Source organism: Cariama cristata, unplaced genomic scaffold (genome assembly GCF_000690535.1).
Source record: "Cariama cristata isolate BGI_N322 unplaced genomic scaffold, ASM69053v1 scaffold9004, whole genome shotgun sequence".
Lineage (NCBI taxonomy): Eukaryota > Metazoa > Chordata > Aves > Cariamiformes > Cariamidae > Cariama > Cariama cristata.
In genome coordinates, this window is record NW_009611191.1 from 19,910 (window position 1) to 47,782 (window position 27,873).

General features: G+C 37.2%; 1 protein-coding gene across 1 annotated transcript in view; it reads right to left on the reverse strand.

Moving 5' to 3' along the window:
- Positions 1 to 7,683: 7,683 nt before the first annotated feature.
- The window catches only part of SMC3 (structural maintenance of chromosomes 3), a 27,009-nt gene continuing 6,819 nt past the window's right edge, over positions 7,684 to 27,873 (reverse strand). The window contains exons 5-29 of the mRNA XM_009698144.1: positions 27,305 to 27,376; positions 27,039 to 27,118; positions 26,397 to 26,475; positions 24,917 to 25,034; positions 24,202 to 24,377; positions 23,936 to 24,016; positions 23,539 to 23,703; positions 22,891 to 23,012; positions 22,255 to 22,468; positions 20,522 to 20,625; positions 20,201 to 20,300; positions 19,578 to 19,738; positions 18,080 to 18,221; positions 16,918 to 17,068; positions 15,737 to 15,889; positions 13,283 to 13,434; positions 12,908 to 13,066; positions 12,093 to 12,200; positions 11,589 to 11,697; positions 10,728 to 10,975; positions 10,397 to 10,609; positions 9,491 to 9,682; positions 9,145 to 9,322; positions 8,462 to 8,568; positions 7,684 to 8,155 (exon numbers count right to left, since the gene is read on the reverse strand). Of these exons, the coding sequence (XP_009696446.1) occupies positions 8,084 to 8,155; positions 8,462 to 8,568; positions 9,145 to 9,322; positions 9,491 to 9,682; positions 10,397 to 10,609; positions 10,728 to 10,975; positions 11,589 to 11,697; positions 12,093 to 12,200; positions 12,908 to 13,066; positions 13,283 to 13,434; positions 15,737 to 15,889; positions 16,918 to 17,068; positions 18,080 to 18,221; positions 19,578 to 19,738; positions 20,201 to 20,300; positions 20,522 to 20,625; positions 22,255 to 22,468; positions 22,891 to 23,012; positions 23,539 to 23,703; positions 23,936 to 24,016; positions 24,202 to 24,377; positions 24,917 to 25,034; positions 26,397 to 26,475; positions 27,039 to 27,118; positions 27,305 to 27,376 (3,456 nt within the window). The 3' untranslated portion in view covers positions 7,684 to 8,083. The remainder of the gene's footprint in view (positions 8,156 to 8,461; positions 8,569 to 9,144; positions 9,323 to 9,490; positions 9,683 to 10,396; positions 10,610 to 10,727; positions 10,976 to 11,588; positions 11,698 to 12,092; positions 12,201 to 12,907; positions 13,067 to 13,282; positions 13,435 to 15,736; positions 15,890 to 16,917; positions 17,069 to 18,079; positions 18,222 to 19,577; positions 19,739 to 20,200; positions 20,301 to 20,521; positions 20,626 to 22,254; positions 22,469 to 22,890; positions 23,013 to 23,538; positions 23,704 to 23,935; positions 24,017 to 24,201; positions 24,378 to 24,916; positions 25,035 to 26,396; positions 26,476 to 27,038; positions 27,119 to 27,304; positions 27,377 to 27,873) is intronic.

Below are 27,873 nucleotides of genomic sequence, written 5' to 3' on the forward strand. Positions count from 1 at the left end.
CAGCCCTTCCTTTTACTGCCAGGTGACCTCAGAAGGATCAGACAAGAGAACGGACTTGTTCTGTGCAAACAGGTTCAATAAACAAACACATTTGACAATCCAAGCGTCTTCATCTGACTGCCAGTCTCGAAGTTCATCATTCTGGGTTGCTCTCCTAAAAGCTGGTGGTATGTTGGAGAACTAGCACAATACACCCCCGTGCTAACTCAGAGCCCCCGTGGGCTCCCACAGTGAAGTCACTTCTTTTGAACTCTTACATAGCCAAGCTAAAAACAACACCCTGCAAGCCTGGCTGTCCTGGGAACCTCCTCTCCAGTTTTATCACGCCAGCTGTATCCATACATGCTTTCCCGTCTCGCTGCACATTCCAGAAATCAGCCCAAGCTGCCTCACTCAGCAACTCAAAACCAAGGAGGAATTAGACAACAAAGCAGAAGTGTACTGTGCTGAATATTCCTAGCCAATCCCTGTTCTGACAGGGAACATTTTACTCCGTGTTTGAAGGACCAATCTACATCCAGAGAGTGCCCCAACCTCCTGAAGAAAGGGGAGGAAGAACTAAAAAGCATAAAGCAAGCAAGCATTCTCCAGTTTTCCCTGCTTACTCCAGCTACCCACCAGACCATTACTTCATGAAAACAAAGTCCTCCTCCATCTCACTTTGTGGTCTCCCTGCTTTACCTTTACACTGGGCACTGAGGGAATATTGACATGATCTACCTTGAGCATCTAATCTAAGTGTGATCCTCTTACAGCTTCAACCTTGATGTCTTATGTAGCAGATCGAGATGTCTCCCCCAGCATACAACTCAAAATGGTCATTAGGGGTTCAGGTGACACACTACCATAACCCCAATTTTACTTCCCCTCCTCTTCTGAAGGAGCAAAACTGTGTGGATCCCCTTATTTACCCTGAAATTGCAAGAGACCTTTTACAGACTTAATGTAGATAGGCAGCCCATTCTGCCTGAAAGCTTTTACATATGTTCTCTAAGTACAGTTGTGAACACACCTTTTGGAGTGTCCCTTACTGAACAAGATTTGAATCTTGCCATGCTTCCGAGTTGTGCATGAATCTACCTACACAGGTACCCATCTGAATCTCTTTCTTTAGCATCAGAGCCATCTTACCCCACAAAGATAATTATGCAGAAGCTGGTAAGAAAGGATTCATGAAGAAAAAGAGAGGCTGACTGATTCAAAACTTAAAAAACTGCCTGGTCCACCAGAGCGTATTTCTCTTGGAAGTTTGTTCTCTGAATGAACCAGAGAACAAACCCAATAACGCCCAGGGATCCAGTATCAAAGAAGATCAGACTGAACCTCATCCTCAGTCTGTGTCACCTTCGGTAAGGCTCACAGAAAATCCTGGGGGCCAAAAATACTGGGGCACTGACTTAGGAGTGGTCAAAGAATTGTCACGCATAAAACAAAGAGGCTCGGCAAAAGACTGTTTTTTTTGAAAGTTGCTGTAATAATAACAGTGATGGGTTACTTGGTATCTTTTCAAGATAAATAATCAACACCATAACCCACCAAATCCCCCCAAACTGTTCTGTTATCCAGTGGCAAACCTACATGATAATATTGTAGGCAAGTGCAACTGGGGAGAGTAAGGACTCCAGAATTGTCCCAGCCTGTATTTTTTGAGCTTCTAAAAAAAAAATTTAAAAAGGTGTTTTTTAAAATAGGTATTAGATTTCACCACTGTGCATTGTAAGAACTGTGCGTAAATACCTTCTCTACATTATAGCACTTTTATCACCTAGGCAAGCAAAATCCATGCTGTTCAGTCCCAATTCAGACAAAATTTTTAATATAGCACTAGGCTAAAGTGGAAAATAATATTTCCTTAAGGTCTTTATGTATTATTTATATGTGTTACATTATTAAAATAATATATATTATATATTCTCTATATATTACATATATATACACATACATTATATGTGTATCTAAAATTTATAAGTCCTCCAAGCTGTTAAGGCTGCTACATAGAGGAACCCTACTACAGTTCTGGCTTCCACAGCGTCTCTCAGTCTGTAGGTAATTACAAAGCAGTGGGAATGCAATTTATTCCCAAGTAACCAGTGTTGTGAGCTACAGTTGTACTGGAGAGACTCCAGCTACTCAGTATTTACAAATTTGAATTCTAAAACTGACCAGAAATTCATTTACAAGCTCAGACTTCCCCTCAGTTTAAGCAAGGTCGTGGTGTTTTCCCCTGCACTATGAGGGCCTGCATCCAGCTGGCTAGATGCTGTTTGGGTGATCTGAACCCTGAAGGTCGTGGATGCATTTTTATCCTTAAAGCAGAAAAACTTGAGCTCTTCTGGAGAGACAGAGACAGATCTTCATTGTGCTCAAAGCTCCAGCAGCATCTGCCTACAACCTTTAGTGATACCAACAGCAATTAGATGTTGTACTTCTGACTCAAATACATGCTCTGTCTGGAATGCTTCCTGTTTAAAGCATAGTATACGCAGATGATCTATCATTGAGGTCCTGTAACCCAACAAACATCTTGCTGATACATCCTCTCAGGCATAGTTGCAGTTTATTCTAAATGCTGATCCCACCTGATATAAATCTCATTTCTAGAATGGTGGGAAATGTCAGGCATCAAAGCTCGAGTACATGCATGTCGTTTCTCATGTTTACAATTTCCACACAGAGGAATAAAGCTATCCCAAGCGCAAGCCATGACTACAGTAAGACATTACAAATTCTTCTTTGCCTTAACAAACAGAAGTTTTGGAGGTATTTCAGAAGAATAATGTAATTCTCCTAAAAGTGAAGTGCAACATGAAGCAGCTGCTGATTCAGTAGCACTGAAAACTGATGCAGGCTCAGCATTGTTACAAAAATTCTTAGGCTAAATGTATCCTCTTTGAACACAGTTAACGCTTAGCTCAAACAGCAGCAATAGAGGAATCCAAGGACTACTGAACAATGAGTTTGACCATCATTGTTGCATTATATAAGAAACATTTGTATCAGACAAAATACATAGGCAGAAAACTAAAATTAAAAAGCTGAACTTGAGGCAACCAAGGTTAACAAAAACAAGAGATGCCCCCTCGTGGTTACAGTCAAAGGTAGAAAATGAAAGAAACTGAGAAGGAAAGAGTAAAAACTACAGTAAGAGGAAGGCAGAATAACTAGAAATAAGAATCCCAGCCCAACTGCCTTCTCCCTGCACTTCAGCTGACTGTAAGAGGGAGAAGAGAGACATCATGCCAGGAACAAGGTGAAAAACGTGTCAAATTAAAATAATCCCCAAATATGCTTATAATCACACTAAAAGGAAATATTATATATTTGCTTTTCTATAAAACCAAATCCACTTTTACCACTAGTGAAATAAACTTCAGTGCACATGTGAAGAGATTTAGATTTTGTTACTGGGAACATTTTTATTGACTACTAGGGAGATAGTAACAGCATCTATTGTGTCTAATGAGGAATGAAAGCAGATGCTGGAAATAAAGACCTTCCAGGGTCTAAGGTTACCTTTCCGTATGAAAATATTTTGGAACAATATCTGAAGCCTCTCAGCTTGTAAAATCAGCAGGGCTCCACTAAGAGCCAATAAAAAATTGCCATTCCTCCCCAGGTGAAGAGCCGTTATCTATTAGAACCTCATGCTCCAAAAGCAGACCAGCTGTTCAAAGAAGTGCTCTTGTGTGCCCATGGATAAATACACTCAGATTGGAGCAGCTGAGGGGATCCCAGCAGTTGCCAACTTCAGTCAGGGTAACTCACTTCATACCTCCAGTCTGAGGGAAGAATTTTAACAGAAGCAGCTCATCCTTGCCTTGGGAATCACCACCTCCCATGCCCACATGTTCAGCTGCAAGGAGAGAACGATGACTTCTTTTACTAGAAAGAATTAGTAGTCATTTCTCATAGAAGAACCAGATTCTTATAGTTTTGTAACATTTTTTCACCTTTTTTTTTTTTTAACTTTACCTGTAAAATGTTTACTTTTACATAAATTTATGCATACATTTTTCTGCACTGACACAGTTCTACCTAATAAGAACATTTCAGTAAATTCTTAAAAAACTTAAATGTTTTTATAAAATTTACATAAAAAGTGTAATTTATTCCCATGTACTTACATTCTTGTCCATGTAAAACCATTTATAATTTGTATTTCTCTATTTGTTCAAGATCCTCACCGTAACAGTCTCTGGAATACCAAAAACCTCACAGAGAAGCTTTGATTTCACCCCCAACAGTGAAACACATGTCCTTTTTGTATTTAGTCCAGTTTGGCTCCATCTCCTGCCCAACGTTACAAACTACATCTTGTAACATTTACGTAAGATTAAACATAGACACTTAAAGGTGTTAATCTTGCAAAGCACTTGAAGAATGTTTGCTAGGGAAGAAAACTATCCTAAAATATCAGAAATGATCAGCGATTCAGCTGGTAAGTTTCACATATTGATAATTAAGAAAATGAACAGTTGAACACCTCTACTGGGGACATTCAGCAGTTACATTACATTGATATTTCCCAAGTGACTTTCCAGCTTGCAGTAGGAAACTCAGCCCCAGACGGACACCCAGGAAACAACAGTTGTGTTTAACTTGAAGGACAAGTATAACCAGAAAAATGAAAACAAAATGTATCATTTTCAAGTTTCATGTTTCTGGATCATACCACCAGTGATTTTTCTTCCCAGTACACTAGGGCAATTGAAGCTGTACTCCTGATACTGACCCAGAATACAACCACCAGCCCTGTGTTGCCATGTTTCTGAGAAGCATCTACCAGAAGCACTATGCAGATCCTGGAGTCAATAAGTCTAAGCCCAGGCTCCCTGGCCGTAAAGAGCAGGTGCACCATGAGCCACCCAGGAGTTCTACAATTTCTGCAAAGTCCTACAGTCCAGAGCAAGTGTATGTTTTCACTGAATCCTGTGCCTTAAACTTCCAGGTGGAAAAAACAGGATGCCTGTGAAGAAACTCAAGGACACTAATTCTCAACAAAGCTTATTTCTATGACTCCAAGAAGAATTTAAAGCACTGGCAGACAGAAAAGGAAACGTGTAAACTACAACGTTGAGTAGACCAGATATGAATCATCACAAACAGAACACAAACACATACACCTTGGAAACCTATCACTCCAAAGACTGCATTTTGCAACAGCTGTGTCACATCTTCAGATTTATGTAGCAATCTGAAGCAAATAATTCCAGGGCAGACAGCAAAGAATTTTTCTGCCACTCCTGACCTTAACCATGGCCAAAATCAGGCTGGGAAAACCAAAACCCTCTAAGTTGTGTGTATTGGTATTTCAAGACAATTCTTCCCTTCTTCACACAAGGACTATCCTTAAAACACACAGCAAGGAATGAGGTTCTTTTCATGCAGCGCTCTCATGCAATTTATTTTCAAGTACAGTGAGCTGGTATGGATTTTGCTAAATAACCTTACTCCATCCCTGTTTGAGGCCCTCTTCAATTCCAACTATAGCTTCTAACTTAGCTACCCAAGCTCGCTGTAGGGCATCCACAGCGTCACACAAAGGCTGTGCTTTGACACCCAGAAGATGTGGCTAAGTTATCTCAGCCTTTCCCACTCCAGTCCCATGCATGCCAGCATTACTGAGAATACACTCAGATGAAGGAACTGATGCCGTTAAGTTTTTTCACTCTTGCAGTATGTGGCTGCACAGCAGAGGCATCCCAGCACTGAGAATGAGCATGTGGGAAGGAGTATACTTACAGGAAAACAAGGTGTCACCTCAGAAAGTAGCTTAGAAGTGGCATTTCTAGAGTGGCAACAGAATAGTAGTCATTTAGGCTTAAACAAACAAAAAAATAACTACCACACCCCAAACTTACCTTGAAAAGGGATTCTGAAAGTCTTGATAAATCTCCCAAGTTTTGTGCAATCTCCCAAGTTCTAAACCTTGGTCTTTAGCAGACAAATTGATGCGATAGCTAAAGGCTTGTCTATTCTTAGCCTGCATAGTATCAACCCCGTATTTGGTTGTGTTCCCACCAGCTTGCTAGCATCACCCATTTTCCCATTGTGCCTGATAACAAACTTAATGCTAGATTCAACCCAGAGGAAAATTCCCAACACAGCTGAAATTACTCAAAGTTATTCAGCTGCATTTAGACTCTATTATGCTGAGCACTGTACAAAAAAACCCCTTCTGCTCTACTAATCTACTTCCACTTTAATGAGATTATTTGATAAAATTCATGATCAGTCTCAGATGGATTTAATATGACACTTCTTAATAAGCACAGCAATTAGCTTCATGGCCTATGAACTGCTTATCTCTTCCAAAATTCAAACTAATAACTGTCAAGCTGATGCCCTAGCGCTGGCAAGCCTATTGAGTTAGCTGAGCACAGCCTGCTGTTACCACTGATGGTCACAGATTACCGACATTTCAAGTGTGCCCTTACACGCACTGGATCAAACAGCATAAAATCAGTAGCCTTAGGTATGAATCCATGGCTATGTTCTTTAGGTCCTTCTCTGGACTTTGAACTCACTTGTTTCACCTGTGAGTAATCCAGCAGTGCTTTGCTCTGTAGCCACCCTAAATGCACATTCAGAGCTCTGTAATACACAGAGGACAAATTTTAAATTCTTCAGCGTTCTCAAATATAAAGCCTATTCCCATACTAAACATTTTGGGAGCATTGGGGTTTGTTTCATGTTTTGTACCCCACCCTGTCTTCACTGAGAGAAGTCTACTATGTAGCTCATGACTTCCTAGAACTATAGAAAGCTTTGTTACATGTCAGGTATACCCCTGCTCCTCCTTCTGGCTTAAGACTTACTGCAGGTAGTCATTTCCTACATGATTATTCCCTGGGGAAGTTACTCCATACCAACTTTAGTATTCTTCTCTTACGCTGCCTTGTACAGCAAGCATACACACTCCTCAGCTCAGGAGACCTGCAATCAGTTCACACTCTCCTTTCCTGCATTTCCTGAAGTTGTCAGAGGAGCACGGGTGCTTGCAGATGCAAACCTATTGGACAGCTTTATTCTTTTGCTTCGTTGAAAGTGCCCTACAGAGTAAATGCAGTATTCAAGTTCACCATTTCTCACTCTACTATTTAATTTACATAAGGTACTGCTTAAGGTTATTTTATTTTTATATATAGATACTATTGCAACACCAACTGATTTTGTTTTTACAACTGTTTTGCTATCAAGATTCATGGTAAAACCTTAATTTTTCCAGAATAACACATCACATTATTCAATACCCCTTTGCCAAAAGCCTAAACAGTAGTAAGAGATTCACATTTTGAGTGGCGACTGTCACTTGGCAGAAGTTACGCTAGTCTCTCAGGCTGAAGGGGTATGATGGAGGAATTGTTACACTGGAAAAACAAGGAGGCTGTGATTTGTCTTGATATAGTTCTACGGTCTTTTCAGACTTCTCAGTATCTTCCTACACTTCACAATTTTTTTTTCAGTTTAATAACCAGAACACTATGAGTTTGGACAAGCACAGATTTGGGGTGGTTTTCTGCTGGCACTAGCAATGTACAAAAGAGGAAGAATGGCGTGAAAGAATTGCTTTGTCTCATACTTCTGAAATATGCAGCTCCAATATGACCAAAGAGTATTTACTCCATCTCAGTGGAATCCTCTAAAGAAAGACAAATAACCCAAAAACATAATGTATACAAGTTACAGCGATAAAACCAATCATTTTAATTGAAGCCATTAAAAAAACATGTGAGGCAATATAAATGATCAAATTATACTTAAGGAATTAGCTAGCACTTTCTGAAAAGCTTTAAAACAGCAACAGACACTTTACAAAAGATTTCAGGGAAGAGAATAAAACTTTCAAACTACAGGTACTGTATAAAGGTAACATTAACAATTATCTTATAAAATACAGCAACAGAGACAAAATGGATACTCAAGCTCCTTTGAAACTAAGCCTTCTGGGGTCTTGGTTAAAATGTATGTTCAAAGGCTATTTTAAACAAGGACTAAATACTTCCTATTTTAAATTTACAGGTCCCTGGCATAAACATAGCACTATACACATCTTCCAAACAAGCAGTAAGTACAATTTCATTTAACCATGTGTGGTGTCATCTTCTACAAAGTCTTTGGCCATTTCTGCTGTGATCACATCAATATGACTAACCTGGTGGAACAAAAAGAAGTATACAGTTATTACAGTATCTCCTGCAGAATAAGACACATTTATTTCTGAAGGCTCCAAGACTCAGCAACAGGTCTATAATCAGTTTCTAATTTTCTTTAAAGAATAGGACAAAGTGCATCTGTAGACATTTAAATTCCTTTTCATGAAGGAGAACTTTTAGACAAGACTGCAATATAACTAGAAATCCATTACTGAAATAACTGATTCACTTTGAACTCTTGTTAAGTCTCAAATGCACAACTTGGTATGGTTCTCAGTAAACGCCGTAACTAAAACATTGTTTACCTTGTTTCTGAATTTTACACCATAAAACTTGTCAGCCGACTCAAGCAGTTCAGGCCTAAAAGTTGTTGTAATAAACTGAGCATGTTCAGCTAGTTCCATAATCATATCTAAAAAAGAACACAAAAATTCTTCATTAATGTAATCTTTTCAATAAGGCAGGACAGGTCTTAATATGAGACAGGCAAAGAGTTTGCCACTCTTTATTCAAAATGAGGTTTCAGTTAATGGAACAAAACCAAAAAAAACCACAAAGCAAGAAATGATTCATAGCAGGTTTTTAAGTATTATCATTAATTCTAGTATCAACTCTGACAAATCCAGACACTCAGCAAATTCACTGGGGAATTAAATTTCAATGATGAAAACCAGTAAGCACTTTTCCAACAATGCAATGAGCTAAAAGTTCAGTTTAAAAAACCAAACTAGACTTCAAAACAGGACTATTTCCACTACACTGACGTGTAGTAAGGAGACCCTTTAGATGCAGTAGACAACACAGAGCTTCCACCTAAAACCAAGCTCATGAAAGGTTCAGAAGGCACAAAGTTAAATTCTAACACACATGTTGGGACAGTCAAAAGTGTGCCTTTACAATTAAACGCTTTTATCTTACAAACATCAGCGATGAGAAGACATACTATCACCTTCAACCACAAAGATGACGAATAAAGGTAGACAGCTACCTGAAACAGCTTTTCTGTGCTGAGCATCCAAGGCTTGGTCGATTTCATCAAACAAGTAAAATGGAGCTGGATCACATTTCTGGATAGCAAATATCAGGGCTAGGGCCACTAAGGATTTCTGTCCACCTGAAAGTTGCTGCATTTCTCTCATTTCACCCTGCTTCCCTGTGAACGATACCTAAGAAAACAACACAACAGCAAGATGATTTCAAAATATTAAACCACACCACCACTTGCTATTACAGTAAATACACAGGACCAATTAAACATTGCATTTTAAAAATACAGTTAAAAGGCAAATCTAAATGAATGTTCAGAGTACTAAAACACAAGTATTTTTCTTTACCCTTATGCCAACTCCAGTGAACTGGTCTACAGATGGAACACTGCTCTGAGATCCAGATCCCCTCTCACTCTCAGTGCTGCCTTCACCCTCATCCTGGGACTGACTGCCCTCCACATCTCCTTTCTTCATCACTAACGTGGCCTTGCCACCAGGAACTAACTTCTGGAATACTTCACTGAAATTTTTTGACACCTGAAAAAGAAACAGCCAATACACCAGCTCACTTACATAGTGAAATCAAATGCAGACAACAGCCGTTTTTACATGATCACACTAAGTATCTGCTTCAAAGGAGAGATCCATATTCATTCTTAAGCAGAAGCGAGAAACATATGCTATAAAGAGTTTGGTTTAAAAACATCTAAGACAACTGTTCCTGTAATACGAAAATTTTCACAATTCTTTTCAAGAAAATTGTAGAATTAAAACATAAAACAGCAGCAAAAGCAAGTATGATTTATTTCAGTAAACTTCAGATGAGATCTCAGTTAAACAAATGACCTTTTAAGAGGGGATTTCACACACTTTGTAGTTAAGATCGTTTGTTAACATTAGGAATTACTTCCACTAAATCTGGAGAATGGATTTGACACAGAGTTTTTTTATCAGACATTCCCCAAAAAAATGTTGTACATAGTACAAAGAGATTCACCAGAAAGGAAGTATTCAAGAGGTTTAAAGCAAAGTTAAGAGTTGCAATACAACCAAGATGAGCACCTATTTAAAATGCTAGCCTATTTCTTTTTCAGTATTTAAAACACCCCCGCAAGTCTCAAGTTACAAGATACTGCCTTCTATTGTTATAGAATAGATGTACTTAATATCTGCTTCTTCCCATATAGCTGCTATGTAATGGGACAATTTAATAGCGGCACCAGTGTCTTTAGAATTGTTGCCATTTGTTACCTGTTTGAAAGTCAGCTGAATAGCCTCATATTTCCTGAGCTCAAGGACATTCATCAGCTCCATGATGGATTTGTAGCCCCTGTCCAGTTCCTCTTGTCTTTTTATCAATTTTTCCTTCTGCTCCGAGAAATTCACAAATTGATCTAAAGCTTTTTTGTTAACGTGACTGTATTTCTTCAGTTCCGTATTGCACTGCTCCAGTTTGCGGAATAACTGTAAATGGAAAACGTTAATGTATCAAAGTGACTTGCAATTCTAGCCACATTTGATACTCAAGATGTGACACTAATATTTCGGGTCATGAAATATGAAACCAAGCACACATTATTACCTGCTTTAAATTTAAAGTCTGATACTTTTCGAAAGCCTCCTGTGGAAGTGAACCCAACTCTCGGATCTTCTTCATGCATTCCTCTTTCTTCTTGAGGAGCATACCTTGCCTGTTAGTCATTTTTTCCAGTTCTTTCGTATCGTGGTTAATGGCATCCATATGCTCCTTCTCCATGTTCTTCCAGCGTTCCATGCTCTTTTGAAGCTCTTTAATTCCTGCTTCTGTTTTGTCAATAGAATTATCCAGATCTAAAATATTGGGTGAGAGGACAAAACCCGAAGTGGTAAGTCTTAGATGCTTGCATAAAAATCACAATTACCCAATCAAGAATTTATGAAACAAAAATATTATCTAAAGAAAAATATCTATTAAGGAGTAGAAAGTTAATTTTAAGACAAAAAGCTGAAAATCCTTCTCTTCCCCATGAGTATATGGCTTAAAAAAAAACCTAACAGACATATTAAGGTCATATTGTTAAAAGTCTAGAAAGAGAAGCAAAAAAAAGTTTACGTCACACAGATGCTATTTCATATTTGATAGCCACTTAGACAGGTTAGACAAAATTCAGGAACAACTATACCAGATCATGCTTGTATGAAGGTTGCTTCAAAAGCACTATGCCTTAAAGCCAGAAGTCTGTTATCACCACCACATACTTACTGGTATTACAGTGTGCAATTGTGGACATTTTCTTTTATGTACAACATACACAATGTGTTTCACTGTCCTTTGGAGTTACATACTATGCAACTACTACAGCATATTTGAAATTAATGATCACTTCTCATATTATGGTCTATTTTTAAACCAACTTTCACAAGACTAGAGAATTTTCTTTCAAAAAAAAAAAATGCTACCAACCATCTGACCGTGCCAGTGTATCTTTCACTCGTTTGTTGATAGCCTCAAGTTCTGATGTTGTGGCAGTAAGCACCGTGCCACCTTCTGTTTCTCGAAGCTCATTCAGTTCCTATGGGACAAAGTAAATGCCACCAAGCTTCAGCATGAAGGGGAACAAAAGTATAAGCCAGATAAAAAAGTTATCTTCTGCTACTCTACATATAACTGCATTAAATATTTTAGTAAAGTTTTAGAGAATAGTTAGATTTTCAAATAAATCTCTCATTGAGGGTCCTATTTATACACAGACTGTGTATTTAGAGTAGGATTTGTGAAAAATTCACATGCCTAAAATACCATGCTGAAATTTAAGTGAAAGACCTAACTCAGCTCGTTATAGGGAAGCAAAACACACCACAGATAATGCAGACTAAAGAATAAGTATTTATCAAATTATGAACACGTTAAAGCCCTAGAAATAAACCAAAATAGATTGCAAAAGTACATTTAAGAGAAAATCCTTACTTGTTCCACTTGGTCTAAGCGTTTTCTCAGATTCTCATTGAGATACGTTTCAACTCTGGTGATAATGCCTTCTAGTTTAATCCTCTCATTCAAAAGCTGTCTGTTTTCCTGAAAAAAATAAAAAAGTATATTAATTGCCTTAACTGACTCAAACAACTATTTTTTCCTTGTTAAAAAAAAACTAAGGCAAACAGAAAACCCACTCTTCATAAAATTCTGTGTATTACAATATCACACATTTCTTTGGACTGCTGCTCTAGTTTTGACAGGTAGCAAGAACCAAACACTAAGTGTGTTTGCAGCTGTCTAGTGTACAAGTCAGCCATACAAATCAGTAAGTTTTTAAAACTGCATTAGCATCTAAATCCAATTCTTAATCCCAGAAGAGCTTCAGAGAGTATACTTAAGAGGTAGTATTTTTTCAGTAATATGGGTGTCAGGTCAAACCTTGGTTTTTGTCTCATCTACCACATGCTTAAAGGCATTGTTTTATCTTCCCACACTGTGCATCACTCCTCAATGATACTGATTTGTATTTATTGTTGTGAAGTCCAAGAGCAGGAGCAAGGAAACTGTGATTTCCAACACAAACAGTCATAATTCTCACACAATACAGCTAGTAAAATTCATCCAGCATTTAAGAAAAACATGCAAATACACTTTGCAGATGAGAAAACATCAAACATGCCTACCTACTACTGAGGAAACACTGCTTTAATTACACTATATTAAGTGAATTCTCATACAAAAGGACAAAAATAAGTTTACTGGAAAGAGGTACCACATTTAATGGCAAGACATCTTCATTTCCTTACTTGCTGTAATTGTCGAATTTCATCATTAAGAGCATCCACACGTTTCTGATCTTCAAGACTGAGCTGAGACAACAAATCAGTCCCCAGTTCTGCTTTTAATGATTCTCTAGTTGACTCCATAGCATGTAAGCTTGCCTCCAAGCTCTGCAAACTGCGTTGCTATGGAACAGAAATTAGACAGAATTATTCCTCCAATCAACCTGTAGATACATATGAATTTCACTTTTCTGTTTACATAAACATATTTCTGACAGCTCTAGTCATCTCTTCATATTTCTTATAATGTTAACCAGAAAAGAATGCAAGTTTAGCAGTAATATTAATGAAACTATTAATACAAAACGAGTAACAGCTTTCAATAGCCCCATACTATACCTTAGGCATAAATGTCTTTTCAGACTGCTGCCTTTTCTCCTTCAGCATTTTCATCTCTGACAAAATACTGTCTCGAGAGGCTTTGAACTTTCTCTGCTGTGTCTCAATTTGCTGCATTTGGTTCATTAGCTGGTCAATCTCATTATTAATCCATACCATGGGCTAAGGAAAACTCTGTCCTTGTTTTAACAGGCATTTTATACCTATCAGTACCTTCAATTTTTATTCTGTTTGGCATATTCAGCCGCCATCAAAATAAAACAAAAAACCTCACAAATCCAGAATACTCTGGTGTAGGAGAAACCAAGAACCATCAACAAAAGTAACTTGAGCACCCTTATCAACACCAAGAACAAATGAAGAAAGCTTCATTTAGCTGTAATTTTACAACATGACACTCAGAAGAACACAGGGATACATTTGAACTTGAAAGGAAAACTCAGATCTTACAAAATATAGAAGAGCAGATGCCTACATTTAAAGAAGTATTAGAACAATAAAATTACTCCTTACTCAATTCTGAGGCAAAAAGTGTAATTTGATCGTGCCAATTTTGATACAATGGCTTAAGTCACGGTACAGAGCTTGCAGAAGATTCTGTTTTAACTTACGTTGAATCGCCAACATCATGTTACTCCTACCACAATGTATATTTTAACATGACATCGACTTAAATGCCCTAAAAATTACAGAATTCCTCTAAGCAGAAGTTACAGTAAAACACTTCACTACATATTTAAACATTTTGGGAAAACAGAAAGAGCTAAAGAAAGGAAGTTAGTACGAATGGATATTTTGTCTTCAAAACAACTGAGGTCTGTGTGTGTTATGTTCTAAAAGTTACTGTCAGACTGCAGTAACAGCTCTCATGACAGTCACTGATTCACCACAGCTGAAACATATGCCACAGAGCACCCCACCTACATCCCCTACAGATCCCTCTTCAAAAAGAAATCCAGGCCTAAAGATTTTTACTGAAATGATAGCAAGAAAGATTTCGCAGTTCCAAAATAGTAGTCCTGGTTAAAAATTAAGTTATACTGAAACCAAAGGGTCTAACAGGTAGTTAAGGAATTTAACTACAAGCAGCAGTTCCTATTCCTAGTTACAAAAAGCAGGCTACAGGTACAATGCACACTGGGATTAGTGTTAAAATTAGTTACTGCACAAATCCTTTCAAAACCTATACATCTGTAGTTTAAAAAAAGGCTTAAGGAAGGGGAAAATGCCACGCTTAATACTTAATTGTAGATACACAAATTGGGTCCTGCACATAGACTACAGGTAACAATAAGAAGGGTGAAAGACACTCATTATTGCTGGTGCACGTAAAGCCAGTTGGCAAGTCAGTCTAAGTCACATTTAACCAACCATTTTGACATTCTTCCACTGACTTAAGATATACGTACATACTTTTAAAGCTTTGCTAATCAGCAGTGGATCTAAGCATAGGCTTCAGTGTTCTGCTTATCTGCTGCCCCAGAAATGTCTCTAATGCACTGCTGCAGGTCACAAACCAAAGGAGTTCAGTTCAGAGAACAGAATGACCTGGATAACAGAGAAGAAAAATCTATAAACCTCCCTTGCCCCTGAATTCTAGACACTGGATCTCCAAAGGACACTGTAGCATTAGAGGGGTTAGAGAAAAAGGTGACAGTTACTTGAATTTTTGTACAAAGAGACTGAAAAGACCAAATTGTCAAGCAACTCAGAGCTTAATTAATGCTCTCCATCTCCTCCCCACAGCAGAAGTGTAACACATCAATTCAGGACACAAGTACTAAAAATATAGCATGAGTCAGAAGAAGCAGTGAAGATTAACACAGCTATCAAGAATATCTGGTTATAGCAGTTACAACAAACTCTAGAAGGAATAGAAAGCTTCATAATTTAGGGTTTAACCTCATCTCTAAGCTTTAAAGATCAAGACCGAGCTTTAGCCAGGACAGATTACTCAAGCTCCTTTTCCTGATGCCTACACAGTATCAGTCACTCTCTGAAGCCAACTATCGGACAGGGCATGCTTCAATTACTATTTTTCAGTCAAGTTTCCCCAGTATGGATTTTTTTACCAAAACCACCAAAAAATTAACAGCAGTAGTATAGAACCAATTAACTAGCTGCATTGATCTAAAAAATTGTTTTAGAAAAAAAGGAATACAATTCAAGTACACAAACAATGGGTACATTTTCAAATTTGTTATTTTCACTGGTTGTTCACCAATTTTCACATGCAGGGTTTTTGTCTGTTTCTGTTTTACCATCGATTTCTTTGTTACCAAAATCCCTAGAGTAACATACAGAACCAGGTTGCACAAACAACAGTCAAAACAAATGCCACAGCTAATACATAACATTAACAGAAGTCAGTCTTCTGTTTTTCATCTATTACTGTAACCACAAAATAAAGACATTTGTCATCACACAACCTTTCCTCCAAGAACAAAAGGATATTTTCAATGTTTCTCCGTAAGTTTTCATTGAGTTTTGCTTCAAGTTCACCAAGTTCTTCTTCTGCCTTTCTAACATCTTTTTGCAATTCAAGCCGAGACTTCCTTGTGTCATAATAACCTCCAGTCAAAGCACCACGATGGCTGACTTGATCACCTAAGAGATAACAGAATGAGACTACAAACTGCACGCTATATGCTCTCCATAATGTTCAGAGCAGTTTCTGCAGTACAATTTAGCAGATTAACTATAAAATTTCAACTAACCTACAGAAGCACTGTATCAGCAATCACTTATGTATGTTTACAATAATTAGGGAAATGTTTATTTCTGTATTCAATTTAAAGTGCATTTCCTTTCTCAAGACCATCACAGATTGCTATGATCTCCTTTAAGCATTAGCTATTTATTTTTATTTTTTTTTAATTAACTTCTGAAACCATGGAGCTTAAAGGAAAAAAGTACTTAAGGGAAAAATGCAAGTGTCTAGTCCTACCAGCTTTTAAAAAAAAACAAACACACCAAAACCAACACAACAAAAAACCCTCAGATCTTCCATGAGGGAGAAAACAAAAGAGAGGCTGACCAATTAGCAGCATCTGTGGCTTGCAGTTACGAAAAAATTAGTAATTTCCTCCTCAGACATCCTTAGGAATTTTTTCGGATTGACTTTAAGGAAAAAACAAAAAACAAAACAAGCCTGCAGGGAATCTCCCCTCCAAGAATAGGCAATTAACAAGAGATACAGATTATTTCAGAGAACATAACATGTAAATGTGTCCGGTATGCAGAAGAATTCGCCTTGCACTTATCAGTAATTAAGGCCATACATTTGCACCCTAAACACTGGTTTGTGGAAAACACCATAAATACTCCAGGAAAACAAACACCTGTTAAATTGGATAAAACAAATTGGATGAATACAAACCTAATCTGCTTTCAAATTCTCAGGACGAAGATACATAGCTACTAACTTCTAGATCATAAGAAAATTCAACAGTTTGTGAAGAAACTCTGTATTTTTGAGCACTGTACATCACCAAGTAACTTTATACATCTCAGCCAAGTATATTATTATTTTAGGTAATCTTATTTTGACAACACTAACAGACCATGTTTAATGAGGCTCACATTCCAGGGATTTTATTTTTACAATAAATAATTTATAAAATTGCAGTATTTACCTTCCAGAGTAATACAATCCATAGTGAAAGCTCTGGCCAGCTGGGTAGAGACTTCCATGCTACGACAAATTAGAGTCTTCCCAAAAACATGTTTGAAAGCTTTGTCAAATCTTGGATTGTACCTCAGTTTACTGATCATAGGAATAGCATCCTGAAGTGACAGTGATTTTAATGAGAAGAACTTATTGATACAAATATGGCAAGTATATTGCAACTAATTCATACACAGAATTCAAGAGAGCCCTGGAAAAAAGAAACTACCATTGAGAGTAAAAATAGACTACACTCTAGCCTTCTAACAAGAATTTTTACAAGTTCAGTAATTTTAGCTTTTAACAGTTAGGTCTGAGCCTTAAAACAACTAAGAGTCTCAGGAATCTCATTCTAGTCTTAAATTGCTACTGAAACAAGTTGAGTAAGTATCATAAATTGGTAGTACAACTTTTTCCTCCAAAAAATTATTCCTTTCTGTAGAGAGCAGGACAAAAACATTAATACAGTTTTACTAGTAAAGCCCTCCCAAAATAAGTACACTACAAGTCTGATTGTTCTGTTGGGTTTTTTTCCCCTATGTTTACCTGAGGAAAAAAGAAAAAAAAATTAAAATCTATTTTTAAAGACCTTATTCTACCATGATTGTTGTAGGAACCAGTTAACATTTACACAATTAATGCACTATTAAAATTTCAAGTAAGAGCAGATATGTTTCAAGAAAGTATTTCAGAACTACTTTTTAAATGGTTGTCACTGAAGGTTTATTTATGCATTTTTAAATATAAAAGCACAACTCATTTTCAATTAACTTTGAGAAGTTGTCCATGGCTCTTCAGCTTTTGGACATGGCAGCATTTAAGCTTAAAAAATACAATTCAGTAGTTCAGGCAATTATCGATTATCAGGTTACAATAAAATTCTACTCCTTTTTAGTATGACCTATAGCCTGTAAGGTGAAGTTAAGCTTTAAAGAGCAAATACCTGGAAGGAAAGGAAGTATTTTCCTATAGCAGAGTTTTTTAATGTTGAGAAGCATACATTAATAGTAGTATTTAATTGCAGACATTCAACAGCAAAGCAAGTTATGAGCAATAAGCAATATACACAAACAATTAAAAATACAAGACTTTGTAATTGTGAAGCAGAGGAAGGTTCAAAAGGAACTCACATTAGTCTCAGGATAAGCAGTATCTCTAACATCCAGCTTGTTCAGAGGGAGGAAAGTAACTTCTCCAGGAAGGTTCATTTTGTTAAATTCCATTAGGATCTTTGTACTGACCTCATCAGAATCCACAATGTGATAAAACAACCTAATTAACAAGCCCAACAAACAATTAAAACTTTTCTGTGTTAAAAGCAATAATGTCTATATGGGAACTGTAAGCATGCAGGTACCATTAAGCAACATATCAATATAAAGCAGTGTTGCATTTTGTCTTCAGGTCTGTGCCTCAGAACAAGCAAATGGATACACTTTATTCACTTTCATCAAAGTGGGATCAGCCAAGAATTTTACATTCCACCCTCCAGTCACAAGAGCAGTTCAATATGCATAGTGTCACTGTGTACACAGCCTTTTTCGCTTCAACTGCAAACCACTGTCCTCCATACCATTTCAATAGAAAACATTCAGTCCTCTTTGTATGGATTTATAGAGTTTGCATCTTATGTCTCTGTACACAACCAACAGAAAGAGAGACCACATCTATATCCCTGTGCATGACTGGATCTAGCATCAGAGGGACTGAAAGAAGTGATCTTTCTTTTGCAAATTGAACTACAGTTTGCTTGTTACTGCTTTTTCCAAACTATGGGGCACAACAGGATTCAGAGAGAACTATGAAGTACTTTGAAGAGACATCCCTGTTCATGCAGACACAAGCGTTTCAGATGAAGGACTGCATTTCAAATTGTGTAGCATTAACACTTTTATGTAATAGTTTGCAAGATCATGTCACTTCTGTCCTCTTTCCTGCCCTTATGTCACTATCTACATTTCATTACAGCAAGAATTTCTGTGACTATTTATGAATTGGAACAAGGGCATGATCACACAAAAAGACAATTTAAATTAGTTTGAAGTGTAAGATGCTGCAGGAAGTGGTGCATCACCCAACAGGCACGCACTTCCAGAACACACATTACACACAGACTTACTAACACTCAACATAGTTTCAGACAGCTTTTAAATAGCAGGTTTTGACAGTTTAGAGACCATCCTCACCCATGAGATTTTCTAGTGTACATTAAATAATTCCTGTTATCACTGAAACATCAGCATTGCTTACTCTAGAATTCTCCACACCAGAAGACGCCACCCACTTTATTCAACACAGCTCAGCCTCACCACCAATCCTTCTGGTAAATGTCAGCAGTGTGGGTCTGGGGCCTTTTTTGGGGTCTTTATGTGGGGCTTTTTTAGTTTGCTTTTTTTTTTTTTTAAGACAAGATCAAGAGCACCTAGGATTAATTTTTAAATAGGTAGAATTCTTCTTAGTTCCTTCTCAAAGGACTAGCAGTTTGATCATGTTATACAGAAGGCACTTGGAAAAAAAGGCCAAGAGCTCAAGCTCAAAAGAATAAAGTTTTCAATAGCAACTGGCACCAACAACTAAAATTGTAACACCACCGCTGTTTTAACTTAAAACTAAAGAGCAAGTAATTACCTGTTCCCTGCTGTAACTTCAACACAGGTGTAGAAAGCTGGTTCGCATTCAAAGTTATTCATCACAATGCCATGATAACCATTTAGAACATGCTGGTTTATGCCTTTTCGACGGAAGTGCTCCAAAACTTTGTTTATGCTGTCTATACCATTCAAAATGGCCTGTTAAAATATAACTTATTATTGTACTGCAATTGAAAGATGTAGAAGTAGTATCCATTTTACCTTTAACTTTCTGAAAGTTGTAACCTTTTTTGCCAATCTCCTCCTAACTAACCTACAGCTCTAACAGATGATACCTAAATATCTGAGCATGCCACTTTTCAGGGTCTTTTTTATTCTTTTCAAAGCAAAAAGATATCTGAAAAAAATTTTGTAAGTATTCCATTTCTACCCGGTCTCCTTACCTCTCCTCAATTACCTTGAGCTTACAAAACCAATTTCCAAGCAGTTCTAGAGCTATAAATATTTGAAAAATTCAGCTTACAAATATAAGTTGTCCATCTTAATTATGACAATGAGAACCAAAAGAAATAACTATCATAACCTTCAGATATGACTATGATTTGTCCTTTAAGAATGAGAAAAGCTTCCCCAAGGAATTCTCAAATACAAGTATCTTACCTTTCCTGTTGCTGCTCTGAGAAGCTGCTGTTTCTTTTCTAAATCCTCCCGCTTTGCAGCGAGAGCTTGTTGTTCTGCATTCTCTTCTCTCCACAGATAACTACAGAACAAAAATAATTAAAGTATTTCAAATGTGAAATAAGCCTTAATGTTTTTTATTATTATTATTATTCTCAAAGACTGCCAATCTAACAGGAAGGTGAAGTGCAGTTCATACATGGCTATATTTAAAAAAACATACCTACATGCCATGTTAACAACTACACAGTTGGGGTCCTTCATATTAAGTGAGATTCAGACATATTTCAATTAATTACTAACTTTCTTTCGCTCTGTAGTTCATCCTTTTTATTTTTCACTTCATAGTATTTTCTGTCCAGTTCTTCAACACGAGCCTTCACTTCATTAAGATCCTGGTCCAGTTTCTAACACAAAGAAAAGAACAGCACGAAATTACAGCTCTCCATGTTAAAAAAAAAGTTGTTATTCAATACTAAATTACTACTTAAAATTCAGAAACAATTCCTACAAACAATTTAACCAATTTACAACAAACTGCAGAAGCACTAAGAATAAATATGTCTTTGTAAGGGAGCAGTAACAAGATGAAGTTATCACACAGACTGCAAGGCAGGCATTGAGTTGAACTGTGCATCTGGGTGTTACAGTGACACGGCTCACTAAGTCACAGTCACAAACTGAAACAAAACAGTAACTATCATACACATAACTATGTATAATCATACTCTGAAATAACATTTGTGATATGAACATACATACTAGGTCTTGCATAGCATGCAATACTGCTATTAGTCAAAAATCTCAGTCTGCTCTCCAGCGGTACTAGGACTTTACCACAGCTGCTGTCAACAGTCTGCTGTTTAAGCCAATGCACAGACATCCTCCCCTTGCTCATTTAACACTTGCCATTCTCAAAGCAACTCAGGCCTAGCACTCAGATAATGTTTTCATAGTTATGTATGTACAGGAGGACTAGCTGTGCTCTCAAAACATAGCCAAGTTTTTCCAACCTAACTTTGCATGCCTTCCATTGCATTCACCCAAGACACCTCCCCTTTGAACAACAGAAAGCTATACAACTCTTTAGACTAAGGAAAATCAACCTTAAGGAGAAAAAGAAAACCAAAAAGCAATCAAAGACCACCTCAAATTTAACCTCTTCAATTCTACAGAATTCCTATTGAGCAGTACAATATAGTTACAAACAGTCAGTGGTAGATGCCATTTCTTTCATTCACCAACTCAAAGAATCATTACCTTGCTGATGTGGGCCCCATCCAAACAGTATTTTAGCAGAACACCATTGTCTTTGTACAACTACACTCCTAGATTTTGTCAGACTGATCCTTGATTTCAGTAGGTATATTACAGAAAGACCAAGAACGCTGTCTATCAGCACATACAGGGCAGCAGCATTAGCAGTGGATGTGTTCCCACCATAAGTGCAGGTGTTTTCACTCCTGGTAGCTCCTAGCAGGAGTGATACTTTTGGATTATACTGCTATATTTGCAGTGTAAGAGCTTTTTCTGAATGGGAACTAAAACCTAAAAGTTATGCAGATAATAATGAGAAAGATTTATCTTCTAACATGGATAGTGATGCAACTTCTAACCAGCTACAATCGCAGTGCAGAGGTGCAGTGCTTGTAGCAGTTTAAAAGACCCTCTGGTTAGGGAAAATCAGAGAAGAGTGAAAATAACCAACACAGACCTCTACAAAAACATAAATGGCCGTGTTCAACATAGATAAGAGCAATGCAGATATAAAGTCTCTTCCTGAAAACTCAGGCCAAACACTTTGAGGAAAGTACCAGAAAGGCAGTCCAACATATAGACTGAAGTTAGATGCAGTGCTAGAGGGAGTTTAGAGTTTACCTGTAGATGTTTTCAACAATACATTTTTAAAAGACTGCACTCAACCAGGAAGTCTCATCTTCCTTATAAACAGACACTAAAGTCTAATTGTCCAAGATTAGATTGAGCATTTAACGCTTCTCTCAAAAACAGTGAGAAGTAATAGGCTGAAAACTTACACTGTACTGTTCCAAGTTTTTCTCCTTGTTTGCCTCTGTATCCTCTAAATCCTTATGTATAGCTGCAATCTGCCGCTTCTTGTCATTGATGGCTTGATCTAAAGACTTCAGTTCTTTCTTTATCCACTTATCCCTTTCTTCTTTGGAAGTAAACTGGCTTCCTCGACCTTGTTTTGCATAAAGATCTGTTCTTTCCTGCGTAGCCTGTGCAAGTCTATTTTGAGAAGGGAAAGACATGCTGTATTATAAAGAAATCTTGAATTTATTAAGAGCAAGCATTAAAAATTACTGTAAGAATTTTCAAAAAGTGTCAAACCAGGCTCTAAAGCTTAAGCACCAAATCAGTAACAAGAAATAATGGATCATGTTATAAACCATAAAAGCACCCAGAAGACTTCACAAAACAAGAAGTCAACAATAGCCTGCAAAAGTGGTTAAGTTTAAAAATTCATTTCACCAAATACTGTCCCCTCCCAACAATAAAGCAGGCTTTTTACAGACCGTCTAGAGGTACATATAGCTACCCCATTCTCAAACAAGTATAGCTCCAAGTTATTTGCACATATGGATAGTATTGATCGCATCTTCAGGTTTTTTTTAAAATGCTTTGACTCCCTGTTGTAGAATGCCACAGACCTAGCAATTCCTCTCTCTTCTTTTTCTTTTACACTGTTGAATTTTGGCTCTGTTTCTGCTAATTCTTTCTGCTTCTCTTCAATTTTCTCAAGAAGCTTTTGCCTCTCTTTTAACAGTCTTTTCTGAAAGTCAAACAAAGCAGTATTTAAGTTCAATAATATCAGGAACTGCATTATTAGATAAATACATATCTCTAAAGAATAATTTAAAGATGGTAAGATGTCATTGCTTATCTGATGCTACACTGTTTCAACACTTAACAGAACTGATTTCAGTTCCAATCAGGACAGCAAAAGAGGGATGAAATGAAACATTCTCAAGAAGTCAAACTATGCAAGCAAGGAGGGTCTGTGTGAGCCAAACAACCACATTCAAATCAGTGCTACAAAACCCTCTTTCCCAATACTTGCAGCAATTAAGATCAAGAGAATTACAGTTGTTTGGTTTTGCTACATGCAGGACGATGAACTGGAGTCTATGCTTACATCTCCTAAAAGTACATGAAAGACATCACAAAAAAAACCCTAAGATATCTGTCCAGCAAACCTCAGAAAATACTGAAAGGCCTCAGTCTAAAACTAAAACTTCAATGTACAAGTACACTGCCTTGTGCTAATGACATTTTAAGACTTCACGGCTGTTACGTACCCTTTGTTCACTGTTGCCAGCTAACTCATCCTGCAGGTCTTTAGCCTTCAGCTCTAGTTTAGTCCTCTGTTTAATCTGCTCCTGTCTTTCAGCACTAAGTTGTTCTTTCTCTTCTTTCATTGCAGAAATCTTTGTCTTCAGTTCTCGAACTTGACGTTCTATTTCCTATGCAAATTTAAGTATGTAGTATCTTAAACACTGCAAGTACATTTCAGTATCTATCAAAACTCACAAGACCATTATTATGTAGATCAAGTTACACTAAAAGTGTGAAAAACTTCTCCTGTTTCCAAATAGGATGAAAGCATAAAACAGAATTTAACATAGTTAAATTAAATTAAAACACCCCAAAAAGCAAAACACACCTCTGGAGAGCCCTTGTTAAAAGTATTTTTACCTCCATTTTATCTCTAGCATCTTGCTGTGCATCTCTCAGCTGCCTGGATTTCTCTCCACTTGTCTCTCGTTTGGCAGAAAGCTGTATGGAAATATCACCAATAGCTTAAGTAGCAAGATTCTGTTTCAGTAGTAGTTCCAGAAACAAAATAATTTGCTAAATCAGTGAAGAACACTGACAGGATTCTATCAAGGAACACAAGGAGACACTGGCAAAAAGCGAATCAACAGCTCATGTCATATTTTGTACTAGCCAAGATATTTTACCTCATCAAGCTTAGCTCGGGTTTCATTAAGCTCCTGATTATAAATGGTGTATTCTAATGCTCTCCTCATTTTATCCCATTTCTGGTACTGAGCCAGTTCTTCTTTCTCCTCTTCTAGTGTATGCAGTCGCTCTTCAATGTATTTCAACAACTCATTGATCTTCTCTCGCTTGCCCTCTTTAGAAAGATTGAAGTTCAGTTAAACACTGTAATGTATTCCCACACCTTTAAAGCTACTGAATCTCCTCCACTGTTTAACTATTTGTCAACAGTCATGAAATGTGAAAAGGAGAACCCATGTCCAGAAGTTCCCCAAAAACCATCCTAACAGCGAAACTGTTGATACTAGTTACGCAAGGCAACACAAGTATGTACCCTCTCAGTTCACACACTTAAAATAATTAGACTATACTACATAAGTTAGTGTTTGCATAGCAGTAGGCATCCTGATTTTGAGATCACTGCCAGCTGACATCACTCGTGTATTTTGAACAGCACAAATATCCTTATTAGCCTAGATAAAAAGTTTTATTACTAAAAGCACATGTGAAGCCATTTATTAAACCTTTTGAGATATTTAAAGGAGGAAATATGTCATGCTACATGTCATTTAACACACCACAAAAAAAAAAATCTATCTAGCAATCAGCTTTACTGAAAAAGCCATAAACCTTTAGAGTGAATGGAATTACTGTGGCATAAAAACATATTTTTACCTGTTTCTTTCATTAGTGAGATACTCTCTTCTTTGCGTTCATCATACACTCTGGTACCAGCTACTTCTCTCAGTAACTTCAGCCTTTGAGAGTCAGGAGCTGTGGCCATCTGGTTGATCTGAAAATTCAAGATATATGATTTCAATAGCCTGCTCTGGATGTATGGCTAACCACAGATCAAGAAACACACTTTTTTTGCTGTGCCTGCTTGCCTGAGGTTTTGGCAGGAAGATTCAGATACCTAGTATATACCATATTGCTTTCCTTTTGAGACTATTACTTTAGGGTGGCAAGTATTCTGCTTATAATGAATTTTGTTGGTTTTCAAATGCTACCAGTTATTGCTAAAACTCAAGATACTAGTATTACATAAACTGAAGAAACCATTACCCGCTCAAAGTTATGTTTAAAAAACCTCAAGCTTGTGCTTTTAAGTCCTGGTGCTAAACCAAATAGTTTAAACGCCTCTATAAAACCACACCAAAATGAATGCGTTACAAATCTTAGAATAATTCAGGTCATGAAATTCTGATTAATTCAACATTAAATCACTCATACAATTAAACGCAACGTAAAACTCACTTCCCTTCAATAGAATTTCAGTGGTCGCATGCTTTTACAAGAACGTAACTGTTTTTAATTTGTATTAGATTAAAACTAGTACGTGTATTTTGGCTGCAAGAGTCACATGCACCAATCCCCACAAGAAAACACAAGTGACTTTCCAGTTGAAGTTGTTTCTTCCAAATACACAGGTTCAGTGGCATATGAAAATTTATCCTGATAAACATTTGAGAGATTGTGCTGCTGGGTCAGCGTTTCTGCCATCAAGTGCTCCTCAAGTCTCCTGCATTCCCCTGTTAAGTAGGCCTTTCAGTAATCTTTTGGAGCTGACAGTTAACAGCGTCTTCATGGTAATAGCTTACAGGGTGGGACAGAAGTAATCTGTCCTTTTATCTCCAGATCTGGGTGTCCTTTGAAAGCTCTGGTAAGCATGCCTGGGTCTTGAAGACCAGTTAACACAGGCCATGCTGTGAGCCCTTTCCCTGCTGCGTTTTCACTTTTGGTGCTTCCACGTGTTTCCACTCATTCTCCATTGACAGTATTTTTAGCCTCTTAAAATTCTCTATAATTACTTTACTGCCTCATCTTAAGTCCCAGAAATCTATGAATCTACAGTGAAACAGTCACAGGAATTAAGTTTGCTTTGTATTTAAGTATACAGAAAAGCACATGATTGCAAAGATTATATTTAGAAAAGTTTTTTATGGTAAACTTTACAGATACTAAAACTTTTCTCAAAATCGATATAAGCTACTAAAACAGTAATATTTGCAAAAGCAGCATCTACAAGAACTGTTTCAAACTAAAAGGGATTTAGGTTTTGGTTTACTTCTGCAATAATTGAACTAAACCTGGCATCCAGGAAACAGGATACACTTGACGGTAATTTCTTCCACTTTGTGAAAAAGAATCTTACCTTTCCTTGTTTGACGATATAGTAGGGATTACTGCGAGAAAATCCAGCACTTTCAAGAAGATTCATTACATCATTTTTCCTGAAATGTTATTGTGAATCTATTAAAAACACTTACAGTGAAACTGACAGCTGTAAAAATTCAGTGAAGTATCACAACTATACATCACAGACTATAATCACTGCATACAACGCATGCTGTTTGAAGAACCTTCTCTATTTGTGATAATAGCTAATTCTAAAATGAAGTCAGAGAACAAAAATGGGAAAGATCTAAAATACTATAGCATTGGAAAGAGATTAAGAAGAAGCATCTTGAAGCAAAGAGGAGGCAAATACAGGTAAATATATCACAAGAAAGGATGTGAAACAACCTAAACTCTGGTAACTCTTCTATTTAAAAAAACGCTGAAAGAAATACTATATAAGCAGTTAAACATCACATTAAAGAATGGATTAAACTGTAAATTCAAAGTCTGCTGTCTATTGCACAAACACTGATGTCCCTGCTGTCAAATTACTGGTACTCAGTATTACACAACTGAATTAATTTATTTCAGGCTAGAGATGCAAGTGTTTGGTTTGACTAGAGAATTTCCCAGCAATGCTACCAGTCTCATTCAGCTAAAGAAAAGAAGTACCTACGTCACCATTTTCTTGTCCAAGAAATATTGGTCCTTCTTTGCTCCAATAACTCTGCGAAGTGAGACTTCCTCTTTATCAATCTTAAGAAAAGAAAACCCAGTAAATTTAACTGCTTGTAGCAGGTATGTATAAGTAATCGAGACTGTTTATGGCATTTTTTACCAGAACTGACTCAAAAGCAGTTACCAGACCGAAGACTTCTATAATACTGAGAATACTATAGTCCAAAATGATCATCTATTTCCAAAGTAGTGTATTTCACTTACCGGTAACCTGTTGTCCGAATTGTCAAAAATAATTTCCACAAACGCTGAAATAACACGAGGACCTGTACCTTCCTAAGAAAGGAGATATTTTGGTTAGGTAATTCCCACCTGCCCTGGTTTCAGCTAGGGTAGAGTTAATTTTCTTCCTAGTAGTTGGTATAGTGTTATGTTTTGGATTTAGTATAAGAATAATGTTGATAACACACTGATGTTTTTAGTTGTTGCTAAGTTGTGTTTATACTAAGTCAAGGATTTTTCAGCTTCTGATGCCCAGCCAGCAAGAAGGCTGGAGAGGCAAAAGAAGCTGGGAGGGGACACAGCCAGGAGAGCCGACCTAAACTGGCCGAAGGAATATTCCATACCATATGATGTCATGCTCAGTGTATAAACTGAGAGGCAAGTTGGCCAGGAGCGGTATATCACTGTTCGGGAACTCACTGGACATCAGTCAGCAAGTGGTGAGCAACTGCACTGCGCATCATTTGTTTTGTATATTTTAATTATTTTATTCCTTTCTGTCCTATTAAACCATCTTTATGTCAACCCATTTCCCCCCCCCCCCCCCCAAC